This window comes from Grus americana, chromosome 4 (assembly GCF_028858705.1).
Source record: "Grus americana isolate bGruAme1 chromosome 4, bGruAme1.mat, whole genome shotgun sequence".
Taxonomy (NCBI): Eukaryota; Metazoa; Chordata; class Aves; order Gruiformes; family Gruidae; genus Grus; species Grus americana.
In genome coordinates this window covers 69,336,403-69,349,157 of record NC_072855.1, presented here as the reverse complement: position 1 = coordinate 69,349,157, position 12,755 = coordinate 69,336,403, and the positions used below count along the sequence as shown (strand labels likewise).

General features: G+C 43.3%; 1 protein-coding gene across 2 annotated transcripts in view; it reads right to left on the bottom strand.

The window, feature by feature from the left end:
- Positions 1-672: 672 nt before the first annotated feature.
- Positions 673-12,755, bottom strand: part of RNF150 (ring finger protein 150) — a 151,137-nt gene continuing 139,054 nt past the window's right edge. For both annotated transcript variants that reach the window (XM_054824343.1, XM_054824342.1), the window contains one exon: positions 673-8,662. In XM_054824343.1, coding sequence (XP_054680318.1) covers positions 8,544-8,662 — 119 coding nt within the window. In that variant the 3' untranslated portion in view covers positions 673-8,543. The remainder of the gene's footprint in view (positions 8,663-12,755) is intronic.

The window sequence follows — 12,755 nt, the reverse complement described above, 5'->3', positions numbered from 1 at the left end:
CCTTGAACCCTCTGCTGTGGCTGGGAGAGGGGCATCTGCACTGGCAGCACCGGCCAGCAAGCATAAATCGTGGGTGAGGATGGGGGCAGGCCAGACCCCCGTGGCAGGGCTGTGGCTCGAGCCAGGATTTGGCCCTCCTGCAGGGACTTCTGTCTGCCTTCTTTTGCGTCTACTGGAAAACCTTTATGTCTCTTAAATTTCTTTTAGGCAGGATTTTTACTGTGCCTTGAACCTGTTGTAAGCAGCACACCTATGCTGGATGGCATGACAACCCCTGGGGATGTAAAGTGGCGGCCGATCAGGTGAGGGAAGAGCAGCCAGGACCCCTCACAAGGGCAATGCGATTCCCACTGAGGCACCACAGAGCTGTCACCTTGTAAAGGTATTTTAACACATCACGGCCGGTGTTTGGGGTGAGGCTGCAGCTCTCCCTTGGGGAAACGGAGGCATTTACCTCCCACACAGCTGCTGCTTTCTGGTCAAAAGAAGCTGAAGGACGGGGGGACCAGAGCAGTGAGTGGGGCTGGAGCGGTGGCTGCCACTCGGGTCCCTTCCGCCTCCAGTGAATGCCAAAGCCCGCAGCAGCCAAGTTCAGGTAGAAACAATCCGCAAGTTTCACGCATCAGGAAACGTCAGTTTTACACAGTCTGTTAGAAAATATGTACGACACAGTAATCAGATTCGTTTTATTAAAAAACTTGCAATAAAATTCCTTGGAATTCACCATCTTAACTTTGAGAGTTGCAATATTTTACTAGTACATAATAACACAGTCTCACATATTTACATTATAATCCTCTATATAACAAAAATAGCCGTGTTGTACTACAGAATAATGCTTCCAAATATTAGCCTCAACATTTCAGTACTTCCCCCAGCTGAGTCACTGTCCATGCTCTTTAGCATTTACAGTATATAACAAAGCAAGAAGGAAAAAAAAAAAAAAGTGTGTGCCTCGTGATTTCAGGCAAATCCCTTTAAGATGGTAGTTCTCCGACTTCCACATTTTTCAAGAGAGATAAAGTGCATTGGAGGGGAAGATGTATAGGTTATAAAATATCAGCAAAGAGTTAAAGTATATTTGCAATACTGTACAGAAAGTAATGCTAGAAAAAAAGGCTCGCTTCACAAACTGCTACTGCACTGTTTTGGCAGCAAGTCACAGGTAGCCGGGGGGGAAGGAAAAAAGCTAACTACAAGAAAAAAAACTGCCTATGCAAATGCCACTGTGTGATTCTGCCATGGTCTTTCGCTAGGTGTTTCACAAACCAAAGCGCAGCGGTCTGGAGAAAGGAAATTTTTTTTTTTTTTTTTTTAAAATGTGGAGACGAAGGGTCGTTTCCACAGTCAAAAGAAACACGACGTGGTCAGCCTGCAGAAACCTTTGCCTTACCAGCAAAACAACTTCAGTCAAAACTAGGCTCCCGTCCTGAGGGAGCCGTCCAAGCAGGGACGCAGCGTGTGGGTGCGAGAACCCCGTCACCCCCAGGCTGCTAGGGCTGGCACCCCGCCGCGCAGGGCAGGGCTGGCGGCCTCCCGGTAAACCCACTCCTGCTGTCCCAAGCAGGGCTGATTACCTTGGAGAATTTCACTGGGACAGACCATTGTCTCCGAACTGGAAGTTATTTCGGGAAGCTGTGCACTGATCCATACGGTATTTATTTCGTTCAGGATTTTGCTTTCCTTTTTAACATCGGCATTTGCTGGTGTGGCTCTGCAGCGTGTGAGAAGAGACGTGGCTGGAAAAAGCTTTGGAGCCATCACTGAAAACCAGGATACTTCTGCTCTGTTCATGAACTGCGTACAAATGGGACGCCACATTTTTTTTTGTTTGCTTATAAACTACTCTAAATAAAAATAATTCTCTTCTAGAAATGGATGGAATGTATATTTTGACACGTACAAAAACATTTTAAATGTTCACTAAATACAAGGAACATCTTGCTATAAAAATAACAGACCCTCCCACCCACTGTCCCCTCTTTACATTTCTAATTATAAAATGGTACAGTCATTTCAGGTTCCTAGCATGAAACAAGAAGTAAGGATGGTATTATGTACACATACAAAACATTTAGATATTTGACTTCTGAAATAACTGTATACATTCAGAGCAAACAAGCATCTTGATCTTGCTATCGTTTTTAATGCTACACAGGACTGAAGATTCAAGAAATAAACAAGAAAGGGAAAATGCTATTTCTCTTTTTCTTCTCCTTTTTTTCTTTTTTGCATTCATTCCAGAAAGAAATAACTTCAACTGATTCACAATTAAAGTAGTTGAGAGAGACAGGATTAATTTCAGATGGAAAATTCATCCGTTGGCTCTTCATTCAAAATCCACAACATCTTTCATTCATCTTTCTTCTCTATTTCTCCCTTTGAAATATATCTCCTGCTCAGAAAGTTGGTTTTTTTTGGTTTGGTTTTTTTTTTTCCATGAAAAAGAAGTGCCAAAGCAGAGAAAGGGTTTCCAGCCTGGTGGGGGAAGCTCCGCAGCAGAGGGCAGCCTTCTCCCTCGCTCGCCACCCCAGCCCACAGCTGCCATCTGCTACGCAAACAAATCCAGACTAAAAAGTCCATCTGGCGTTCCTCTTTCAACTGCGAAACTATCAATTAGTTCAGGTAACAGCTTGGTACAAATAAAAGAAGTGCTTGTGTTGGATCAATTGTCCCTATTTAAAAAGTCTGCTAAAACACCACCTCCACCCTCCTTTTCCCTCGCCCCTAAAATATTTCACGGCATCGTTTTTCACCTCTTGCGTTAACCAAGACGATTCATTTCTGTCACGCTGGTTGCCCCGTGTACGCTCACGCTTTTTGCGGCTGTAAAACAAATGAGTCAATGCTCAGCGTTCCTCAATGAAGCAGCAACCTTGGTCAGCACTAGTTAGGAAGAAGCTCGGCTGCCCTGAATCTGCCGAAACCCCTGGGCCTATCTTTCATTAAGCCCTTAAGCTGAACTTAGGCTGGCTCCTTTCCCCCGTGCTGAGCCAGAGCAGTCCAACCTGCTGCAGGAGATACAGGCAGCACAAAATGCCAGAGAGGAAGGAGCGCAGCGTTCGTTTGAGCCCCCGACCTCCTCCCCCTGCAACGAAGGCTCAGACTAGCAAACATTTGCGAGAGAGGCTGGGAAGGAACAGGCTGGATTTCTAAATGGATGTGTCCCAACAGCAAACCAAGCTCTCCCTCTGCTGTTTAGAGAGTCAGCTCATCCTGGCCCCTGTTCCTAGCAGACTGGTAACTTTGGCCCCACAACAGGGATCTACAAAAACAACAAATGGTTAAAAAAAGTCCATTATTGCTAACAAATAGAAATTAATAAACAACTATTGGTTTTCTTGGCTTGCAAAGCCTATAAATTCCTATCCTGGCTTATTTCAAACTGTGTGCTTCATCGTGAGCTTTTCTACAGACAGAGACTACGAAGGAACGAGCCTCTTATAAACAAAGCCTGGGAGATTCCCAGCTGCCTGGGCTGAAAGGCATTTCCCGCTGTTACGCACAACCTCTATCGTCATTTCAGTACGGACCAATTGTCACAACGAGGCCTTGCAGTCCAGAGATTTCTATAGAAAGACTTGTGCCCCAGTCTTTGCCTTTTAACCACAGAATCTGCTCAAAGGGCTGTGGCATATAGTCAAAGGAAAAGTTTGTAAGGCAAAACTCTGGAAAATCTATATGACAACTGCATTGCAGGTTTAACAAGAATGGCAAGTAAAACACAATTTATGGAAAATCTGTGTTGTACTGATGACTAAAAGCACATAGAGGTGTTACGTGATCTGCAGATACCTGCCAGGGCTACCGGTCCATAGGCAAAGGTCATCTGAGCTAGACATTTTTCAAATTGGACAAGCATTTCTTTTCATTTAGCAAGGGGGAAAAGAGGGTGGGTTAACAGGTTTGCCGAGAAAAACTTTGGATCACAAAATGCACAGTCTTTGAGAAAGATTAAACTCCGAGCTGGATCCATCTCTGGTGCTTGGGTTCATTTTGTTAACAAGATAAGAATGTATCCCAAACGAGTCATTCAACAAGAGACAAAGTACCGCCCTTCTTGCAATGACTTCCTCTGGATCTGATCCAGTGGTCATTAAAGTAATGAGGTCCGAGGGACTTATCATATGTGATTTCATTTTTTTTTTTTTCCAAATCGCCTTTTTCTTTAGTGCCACGGTATCCCTCATATAAAAAGTCTAAAAATGGCAGCTGCTTCTGTTTTCACTACAATACAGTTTCCATAGTCATATCAATGTATTTTTATATGCATACATGGTAATTTAATTCTATAGAATGCTTAAAGAATGAACTGCAGTGCTATGATTGCCCTGATCCTGGTTTTGAGGCTCTAAAGCAGTCAGAAAATAAAAAACCCCCACACCCTCAGCAAGTACCAGATCTGTATCCCCACCAGAATGGGTCAGCCGTGGGGAAGGGATGCAGAGCTGGTGCCTTGCACGTCTGCATGCACACATTAGGTCGCTTGTGAGTGCAAAACTCTGCCCGTACAACTTTTTACGTGTCCTACCCATTGACCAGACCTTTGGGAAGGCAGTTCAGTGAAAGCCATGAAAAATCAAAGGATACTCAGAGCACAGTTTCCATTTGTCCAAGCTTCATCCCGCAAGCCAGCCTGAGTGCAGATGAGCCTCGCGAAAAGTGAATCCTTCTCCCACCTCTTACTCACTCACAGAAAAGAGAAGAGCCTCAGATGACAGGACAGAAGAGCTTGGAGATACACAACATCAGCTTAAAGCCAAGACCTGCAGGGTCCTCTGGCCACTGGCCCCATGCAGGAGGTGCCCCTCAATCCCGCCGCTGGCGGGCACTGACGGCGTGAGCCTGCAGAATTATGTACAGCACGAGCAGTTGTTCATCAGAGGGCACCAGAGGATTTTGTGTTTTCCTGGCTGCGTGCTAAAGGCTGCTTTCCCCTCTGAACAGGCAACGCTGTGTCCCCAGCATCCGAATCCCACATATTTAATGCCGGAGCTCAAGCTTAGCGAGCAGCAGTACCGAGGACTCACGCAATGCTCAGGATGGGACTAATCTTGCCCAAAGCTGTGAATTGGGAGGTTTAATTTTACCCTGTGAGGTATCTCAGTGGAGAGACTCACGTAAGCAAAAACGTGCATGGGCCTGCAGATCTGCAGAATTAAGGCTTTCATACATGTTACAAACATACATCTGGGGGTCTTAATATTTATGAAGCACCTCAAATTCCCAAGGCATTTCACAGGTTATAGATACAAAGAATAGTCAGCCAGGTCCTGCTGTAGGAAAACATTTCCATTTGACACAGAGACTTAATTATGCTTATATTACCTCTTGAAAATAATGTGATTTTGGTGCAAGTCCAAAACTAGTTGTAAGTGCTTTTCTGAAGAAGGATGGAATAAAACATTTACTTAAGTGCTTTCCTGGCTTCAGTCATGTATAACCTGGCTTTGCGCTCATTATCACTTAACAGTACTCAGAGCTAAGGAACACCTGTGGACAGGGATGGAAAAACATCTTTCCTGAGCAAAACTGCACGCAGAACTGGGAAAACAAAAGCGGAAAGACTCCTGACCCAGATTTGCGAGGACGCCCCTTTTGAAAGACGACAGTATGGTGATATGTAAAAACATCTCACCCAGCCTAGCACCCTGCCCCTGCCAGTGGCCTCCTGTGGACCCCGAGGGATCACATCTAGTAGGCGATACTTAGGAAAAGAGCACACAGCGCGATCCCTCTCCAAATTCCTTCACTAACTCTGAAAAATATGGGCAGAGTCTCAGTTACCATCCATGTGATGCCCCTTTGAGCACAGCTCCCTTGAATGATTTTGCTGGGCAAAGGACCCAGGTCAGTGTCAGCTGGGAGTTTCACCTCCTGCCTTGCTTCTCCACAGCCATTGCTTGCTCTGCTCTGCTGTGGGTGACTCCGCTACGGCAACAGATAATTGGTCAGTCTGTCATTTGAGATTAACCTAATTAAGTTTGCAAAATAAAACAGAGACTTTGCGACAGCTCCTCTGAAACCCAAGGAGTTTTTTGTCTGTGCACTGTGCTGCAGTGGGCAGATGTTAAAGGATGGCTGACAACTCTGACATCGTGTTTGTGATGTGCCTGTGACATGTAGCACCCAGGCTCCAGTGCTAGAGAAGAAATTGTACCACTGTGCGTACTTTCCATGGGAGGACCTGACTGTGTATAACCAGCTTCACTCTCTCCCCTGCAGTCATTTGAGAATAATTTCATTCCTGTGTGAAGGGCCAGTATTTGGTGTAAGCACCACTTACATCCCATTTCAGCAGTATTTCCAGAGCGTAAGTGGAGCTGATGCAGTACCTTGTGCAAACTCTCTTGTGTAGGGGTGAATTTCAGCATCGGTTCCCCTGACGCTATGGGCCTTTCCCATAGCAGCAAGGAATAGAGAAGACATTAAAGAATGAGGCAAATACGATTAGAGAACCACAAATATTGGCACGACTGACCTAGCTGTGCCCTCTGGAGCGATCTTTAACTTTGTTTTTAAACCAAGCAGATTTCCAGCTGCCTGTATCTCTTTAATTAAAAAGAGATGTCCTTTCAAATGGCTTATAAAAATGTAACAGCACATTTCCGGATCATGGTTTGAACGATGATTAGGCTGTGCTCCTTTGCCTCAAAGTTACCCTGCAATTTAGGGACTAAGAACATTAAAAAAAAAGAAAACTATAAGATGAACTGAGTTCTAACTGGACTGAAAAGCATGGAGTATAATTGTTTTCCTTCTTCCTCTACTAAAGAAGCAAGTTGGCCAAAATTTTAGGGATAGTTCTAAACACATTTGTTCCTGAGTAGTATCTGACAATACTGAATTTTGGCTGGAAGTTGGTTTCCAGATCTAATGGGTAAATCCACAAGGAGATTAAAAGCAGCAAGAACCCTAATTTTTGACATGCTGCCATGACACCATCAAGTCAAAATGCTTGACCTCTCCATGAAACTTCGATGCAAGATGAATTGTTGATTCTATGGACTTACTCAGGAGGCAGTAATGTGATTCAGATCATCTGACTGTCAACAGAAACCATTTACTCTTGTATAACAGTAAGCTAAAAATGCTTCTTCACAGTTGAGTATTTTGACTGAAAAATGAAATCGTACACTGAACGAGTAACAATAAGCTTCTCCCTGGAAAGCAGAGCTCAGGATGAACTAAATAATCATCACAGGTCATTATTATTTAGGTGTTTTGATTTATGTTAGTTCTCTTCATTTTCAAATTCCCTCCCCTCTACGCAAAATATTTTGGTATATATAGCTATATACAAATTGCAAGTATTCCATTATGCTTGCGACAATGTTGACTGGGACTCTGGAGGGCAAGGAACCACCTGAACTCTTGTGTTCCATAACGAGGAGGCAAAAACTGCTGTCAAACATAAGAAGTGAAAAGCACTAAGAAAAAAACCAAACCCCAAACAAACCACGAAGTAAACATTTCAACCAGCTGCCTCCTGCTTCATTAGCAATTTCTGACACTGGTATCAGCATCTCCAGACCCTTTCTGAGAATATTCTTGTCATCCGTGTAATGCACAGCTCTTAACAAGCAGCCTCTGGAAACCTCTCAGACACTCCTTTAGCCTACCGGTCAGATTTTGGTCTGTAAAATTAAGAAAAGACATGATGTTATATGAGATCTTCTTTTCCAGCTACTGCATTGTGACTTGAAGGAAGGCTATTAATGTACTGACAATTGCTAATAGCATAACATATAGAAAAGGACTACAAGGATGGAGTGAAGCTTTAAGCTTTTCTTTCTCTCCTTCACACTGTACGATTCTTGCGTAGAACAGAGCTCTATGCAAAAGCCCCAACATAATGCAGTTTTAACTCAAATCTCAGCAATCACTGTTAATTCAGAGCTCTCTTACAAATAAAGGCCTTCAGAATATACCATTTCCAAGGCTCCAACTTAATGAAAGCAGGCTTCACATTAATGCAGGGTGCCGGTGCACCATCCTTCTGAAGCCATGTGTACTTCATGCAGAAATAACACGGCAATGATAAATCCTGGAGTCAGATCATGAAGTGACCAGTGAACGGGAATTCAGATTTCTGGATTGAGCTCTTGAAAAAGATGGGGTCAGTCAAGAAAAACAGAGTGCCCATCCATAACAAACTATAAACAAACAAACATAACAAACATACGTCTTCTCAAAAAAAACCAAAAACAAAACCCGATGGAACAAGTGTAGAAAACACTCAAGCTGTCATTTCAGTTGCGTATTTATGAGCCACTGAAGAGTTACATGACTGCTCTCAAGCACGTGGGTGAACTGGAAGCGTTCATCTCCCATGTGAACAAAATGAAGGGATGTAGATGATGAAACTGCATCCAGGCAGACACAACTGTTGCTATTGCTTTTCGTGACCATCTCAGAATGGAGTGTGCAGGAGTGACAGTGCTCTGGAGGCATGTGCATGACTGGTCCAAATCCTAGAAAGCTGACTCGGTCCCTCCCTGTGACCCTCCCCTGTAGTTTAGTGTTGGATCTCTGTTTGTTTTTCAAGACTTCACCTCTTCGCAGTCTTGATCAGTGGAAAGCTCCACATCGGACAGTCCAACCTCCATTGCCATAATCAATGAAATATCTGAATCACTGCTGACTGCTGGCTCCTGTTCATCTGTGAGGGTAGAAAAGACAGGAAAAGGGCATTATGGTCACATCTGTCTGTCAACATATTACTATTTTTTAGTTCTGCAGATGGAACCCAGAGGTTTTCTCCACCACTGAGGTTGTGCTTGGATTCCAAACTTTGCTTTTATTCAATATCTAAAGCATTTAAAAAATATCAGAAAGTTTAAGCCATCAGTAGTGAGAAACACGATGACAGGCAGCCTGGATGGGTAACATTTTCTCCTCCTCCTAATCCTCCCAGGGCTTTCCATCCAGGCTCTTCATCTCCATGACCTTCCTCCCACTGCCTGAGCACTTCCCTCCCCGTCCCCTTTCACTTCCTCAGCATGACATCATCCTACTCTCCCCACAAAGGCAGCAAGTTAAGGATAAAGTCACAGGCACCTGGTGGAGTGAGTCAGCCACCAAGAAAACATTTCTAACAGGAAAAAAATCTGCCCAAGCCTTCATTAGGTGACAGAATCTCTATTAGCGGAGACTTTTAAGAGAGCGCTAGGCTAATGTCTGGAAGGAGCAACACGGGCGTCGTTACTTCTGCCTCAGGAACAGGCTACCTGCCTTCTCAGGTGCCTTCTCTCATCCTTTTCCAGCCTCTTTTCTATTCACTCTTTCCTCTGATTTGAAGTACCTTGCAGGTTCTTGATCCAAGGGATCTACCTTAATCCACCACGATCCCAAATACAGTTAAGAGTCAGGTTATTGACTTTTGCCAAACCGTAAATCCCATCAAAACTACAAGCGTAGGAGTAGCAACTTGTTTTTGTTTTAATCCCACAGCACTTACTACATGTGCATTTAGCAGCAGATAAAGCCAACAGATTTTAAAGGACTAAAAGCTAATTTTATTTCAAGAACAATCAAGAGAAGCAAAGCACACTGGATCTCTGGGGAGGTTTTCAAAGGCACGAAAATCCCATAGGTGGCTGAGTCCCTGAGAGTAGTTGTTGATGGTTCATATTTTCAAGTAGTTTAATTACAATGACGATACTTATGCTGTAACAATAGAATGTATTTAAGTCTGTGGCAGTTTTTCCTTTACATATTTTATTTTTCAGACAATAGAAACAGAGCTTGATTGATGCTAAAAAGTCTAAAAGTTGAATATCTAGGAATTAGTAAGAAACATTACACAGGAGCCACGAAAATAACTTCTCACAGTTTAATTATTCACTTGAAGCCAAGTGAGCACAATTAGTCTCCTTGCAAGAGCTGCATGTTTTTAAAATCTGTTTTAGAGAAAAAAACCATGTATTTACTTGTGCTGGGATTAGACGTCATGTTCTGCAGAGAAAGCTTGAGTGGGGTCTGCATTATTCAAATTGAAAGAGCCAGTGCTTTCCTTTACAACCCTTCCCAATTTTCACCCTGGATTATTTTTATACTTTCTTGATTGCAAGATAAATAATTAATGCACACAACCTCTTTATATCTCTATTTTTTTTTCCTATCAATATGACAGTGGTAAAACATTTCAAGGCATTGCTTCTGACTATAAATGTTTCCATTGGAGGTGGAGGAAATACGAACTGAATGATACCTCCTGCAAACTTCAGTGGGCTTCAATTACCTTGAACCATTAAGTGAACTGCCAGATCCGAGAGTACAAGAGTGCATCACATACACCTCCAAGACCTAAAGCATCATCTGTAGTGGTAACAGCTCCCTGAGCCAGAATGATGTGGTTCCAGACCGCTGGATTATTTATCATTCCTCTATAACTAATAGGATTCCTGAAAACAATGAAAATGATGCTTTAAATGTTGACCTAAGAGCAAGTTTATATTCGCATGAGAGAGTTCCTGAGGCTTAGCCATGTTAAAGAGCCACTTGGAGCACTCTTGAGAGAAAGGTGATTTTCATCTGAACTAGCTGTGCAGGAAAGGAGGACTGGCTGAACGGTGACAGCCAGACGCATGCTGAAGAGGCAGGCTGAGCTGCCAACACCAAATGTCAGAGCATCAAATGAGAAGTGTTTATGGTGCTGAAATGTTATTTCAAGAATTGTTGTTTCTTCTAGGGTTGCACAGCAGAAAAAGATCTCAGCTGAGTTCAAGACAGGCAGATAGAACAGAAGCAGATTTACAGCTCACCTACCAAGTGTCTAAACCTATGTACAGGAGCACTCGCTTTCCAAACCAGCAAACTTGAGTTTTACATTAAAAATCCTATTCAATTATTCAAATTCTTGGATCTTAGTCTTTCCAAAGCGTGGGCTTTGTAGTTTGTCTTCTTTGGGACTGAAGCGCAGGTCAGTAGGAACAATGAACAAAGGATCCTAAAAATGCCTATGCTTATGCCCTGGCATTGCTTTTCCAGTGCTGCGAAAGTGCCTAGAAACATGAACGCTCCACCTTCCTTGCTTGCTAACAGCGCAGCCATTCAAAATCCTAAAGCTACAGCCTGCCGCTTCAGCAGAGTGGGGAGAAAATCTCAGACATCATCATCCCTTACACCTTCCCTTTCAGGGAAGGAGTCAGCGCTGACATTTGTTTGGAAGATGCAAACAACACAAGGAAATTAATGCATCCCTCAGCATTACATGCTTGCTCTTGTAAACAGGAGTCCTACTTCCGACCCCAACATGCACAGGCTGAAACTCTGAGAGGCTGCAGAAGTTACACTAGAGATAGATCAGCTGTAGGTAACTGGCTGCAAGGTCTACAAACTGCCTCTCCGTGGCTCCCCCCAACAACACAGGCTTTCCAGACTGGGGTGGTTTGGTTTGGGCTTTTTTTGTTGTTTTTGTTTGTTTGGTTTGGGGGTTTTTTTTGCCTTTTGGCTGGCGGCTTGATAACATGAGCCAGCACAGTGACATTTCTTAAAGGCAAGCAAACCTCAACTAAACTGCAAGTGCCAGGAGCTTAGCCTGCATTTTGCATCCCTGGTTTTTAGATCTTATTGTATAAGCTTTGCATTGTAAATCACACAGCTTCTACAGAAGATGCCTAGCTCGCTGTTAAGAACATTTATGACCTTTTTTTGCAAGTTGTTTGAAATTTGGTGTTTTTCTTAAAGCCCTGAAGTCAGATGAGGACCTCAACTTTCAGTGACAATCCCAGCTTTTGCTTTAAAACAAATGAATCTTAAGAAGTAAAAAGGAAAGAGTTTTAAAAAACCCCATACCCCTAATTTTGAGACAGATTTTATGTTGGAATATCTGACTTGCAATTTTAGATATTCGAGACTGACAATCCTATCTAACGACATACACTATAACACCTCCACCATGTTTTATAGCGCTTCATGCCACAGGCATAAAGCCTTTTGCTTAATGAAGCAAAAGGCACATCCCAAGCTGCTTTTCAGCCTGAGTGGCTAGTGCCTACAGCAGGCAACCGTAGACCTCACTGCCACATTCCTCTCATGTCAGCGAAACGCAATACACCACAGCACGCTGCCTACTTCCAGACATTTTCCACTCACTTATATTCCCTGACACACATTCATTTGAGAGGTGCAATGAAACAAACTACTCCTCTAGCCAATCTTACTTTAAATTTAATTATGCTAACGCCGGAAGAAAATCACCACACAGATATGGGACTGCCCTAAGTAATAGTGGTAACAACCCTTACTTGTTGCGAAGTTCATTAAGTGATGTTTATATTTGAATCTAATTGCACTCAAACAAGGATGAAAATAGCTAATTACTCTTGTGCTTTAAAAACAGTAAGACTGCACACTAGTAATAGTTATCTACTGCTGCTGCTACTCCTAAACACTTTGAGTAAGTCTGTAGCTGTTGTACACTAATAAATATTCCAAAAGAAAAAGGTCAGACAATGGGTTTCTAAGAATTTGATACTGTTTGCAAGAGTCTTGGGAGGAACCTAAGCATTCAACAGCGAGTGAAAAGTGCATTTACAAAAACGCTCATCTGCCACGCGTAGGTAAGCGTACAGACATGGGCGCAAATCAAGATAAACTTGTAACGACCCGCTCCAGGATGAGGAACAAGCTGTGTAACTGTGGTGGGTTTTGCATTCCTGCTCACTGCTGTGCTCCTCCCGAGGAGGTCACATCTGACACCGTGCTCTGATGTCCCTAGGACAGGGGCAGTGCCATGGGGCTCTCCTAAA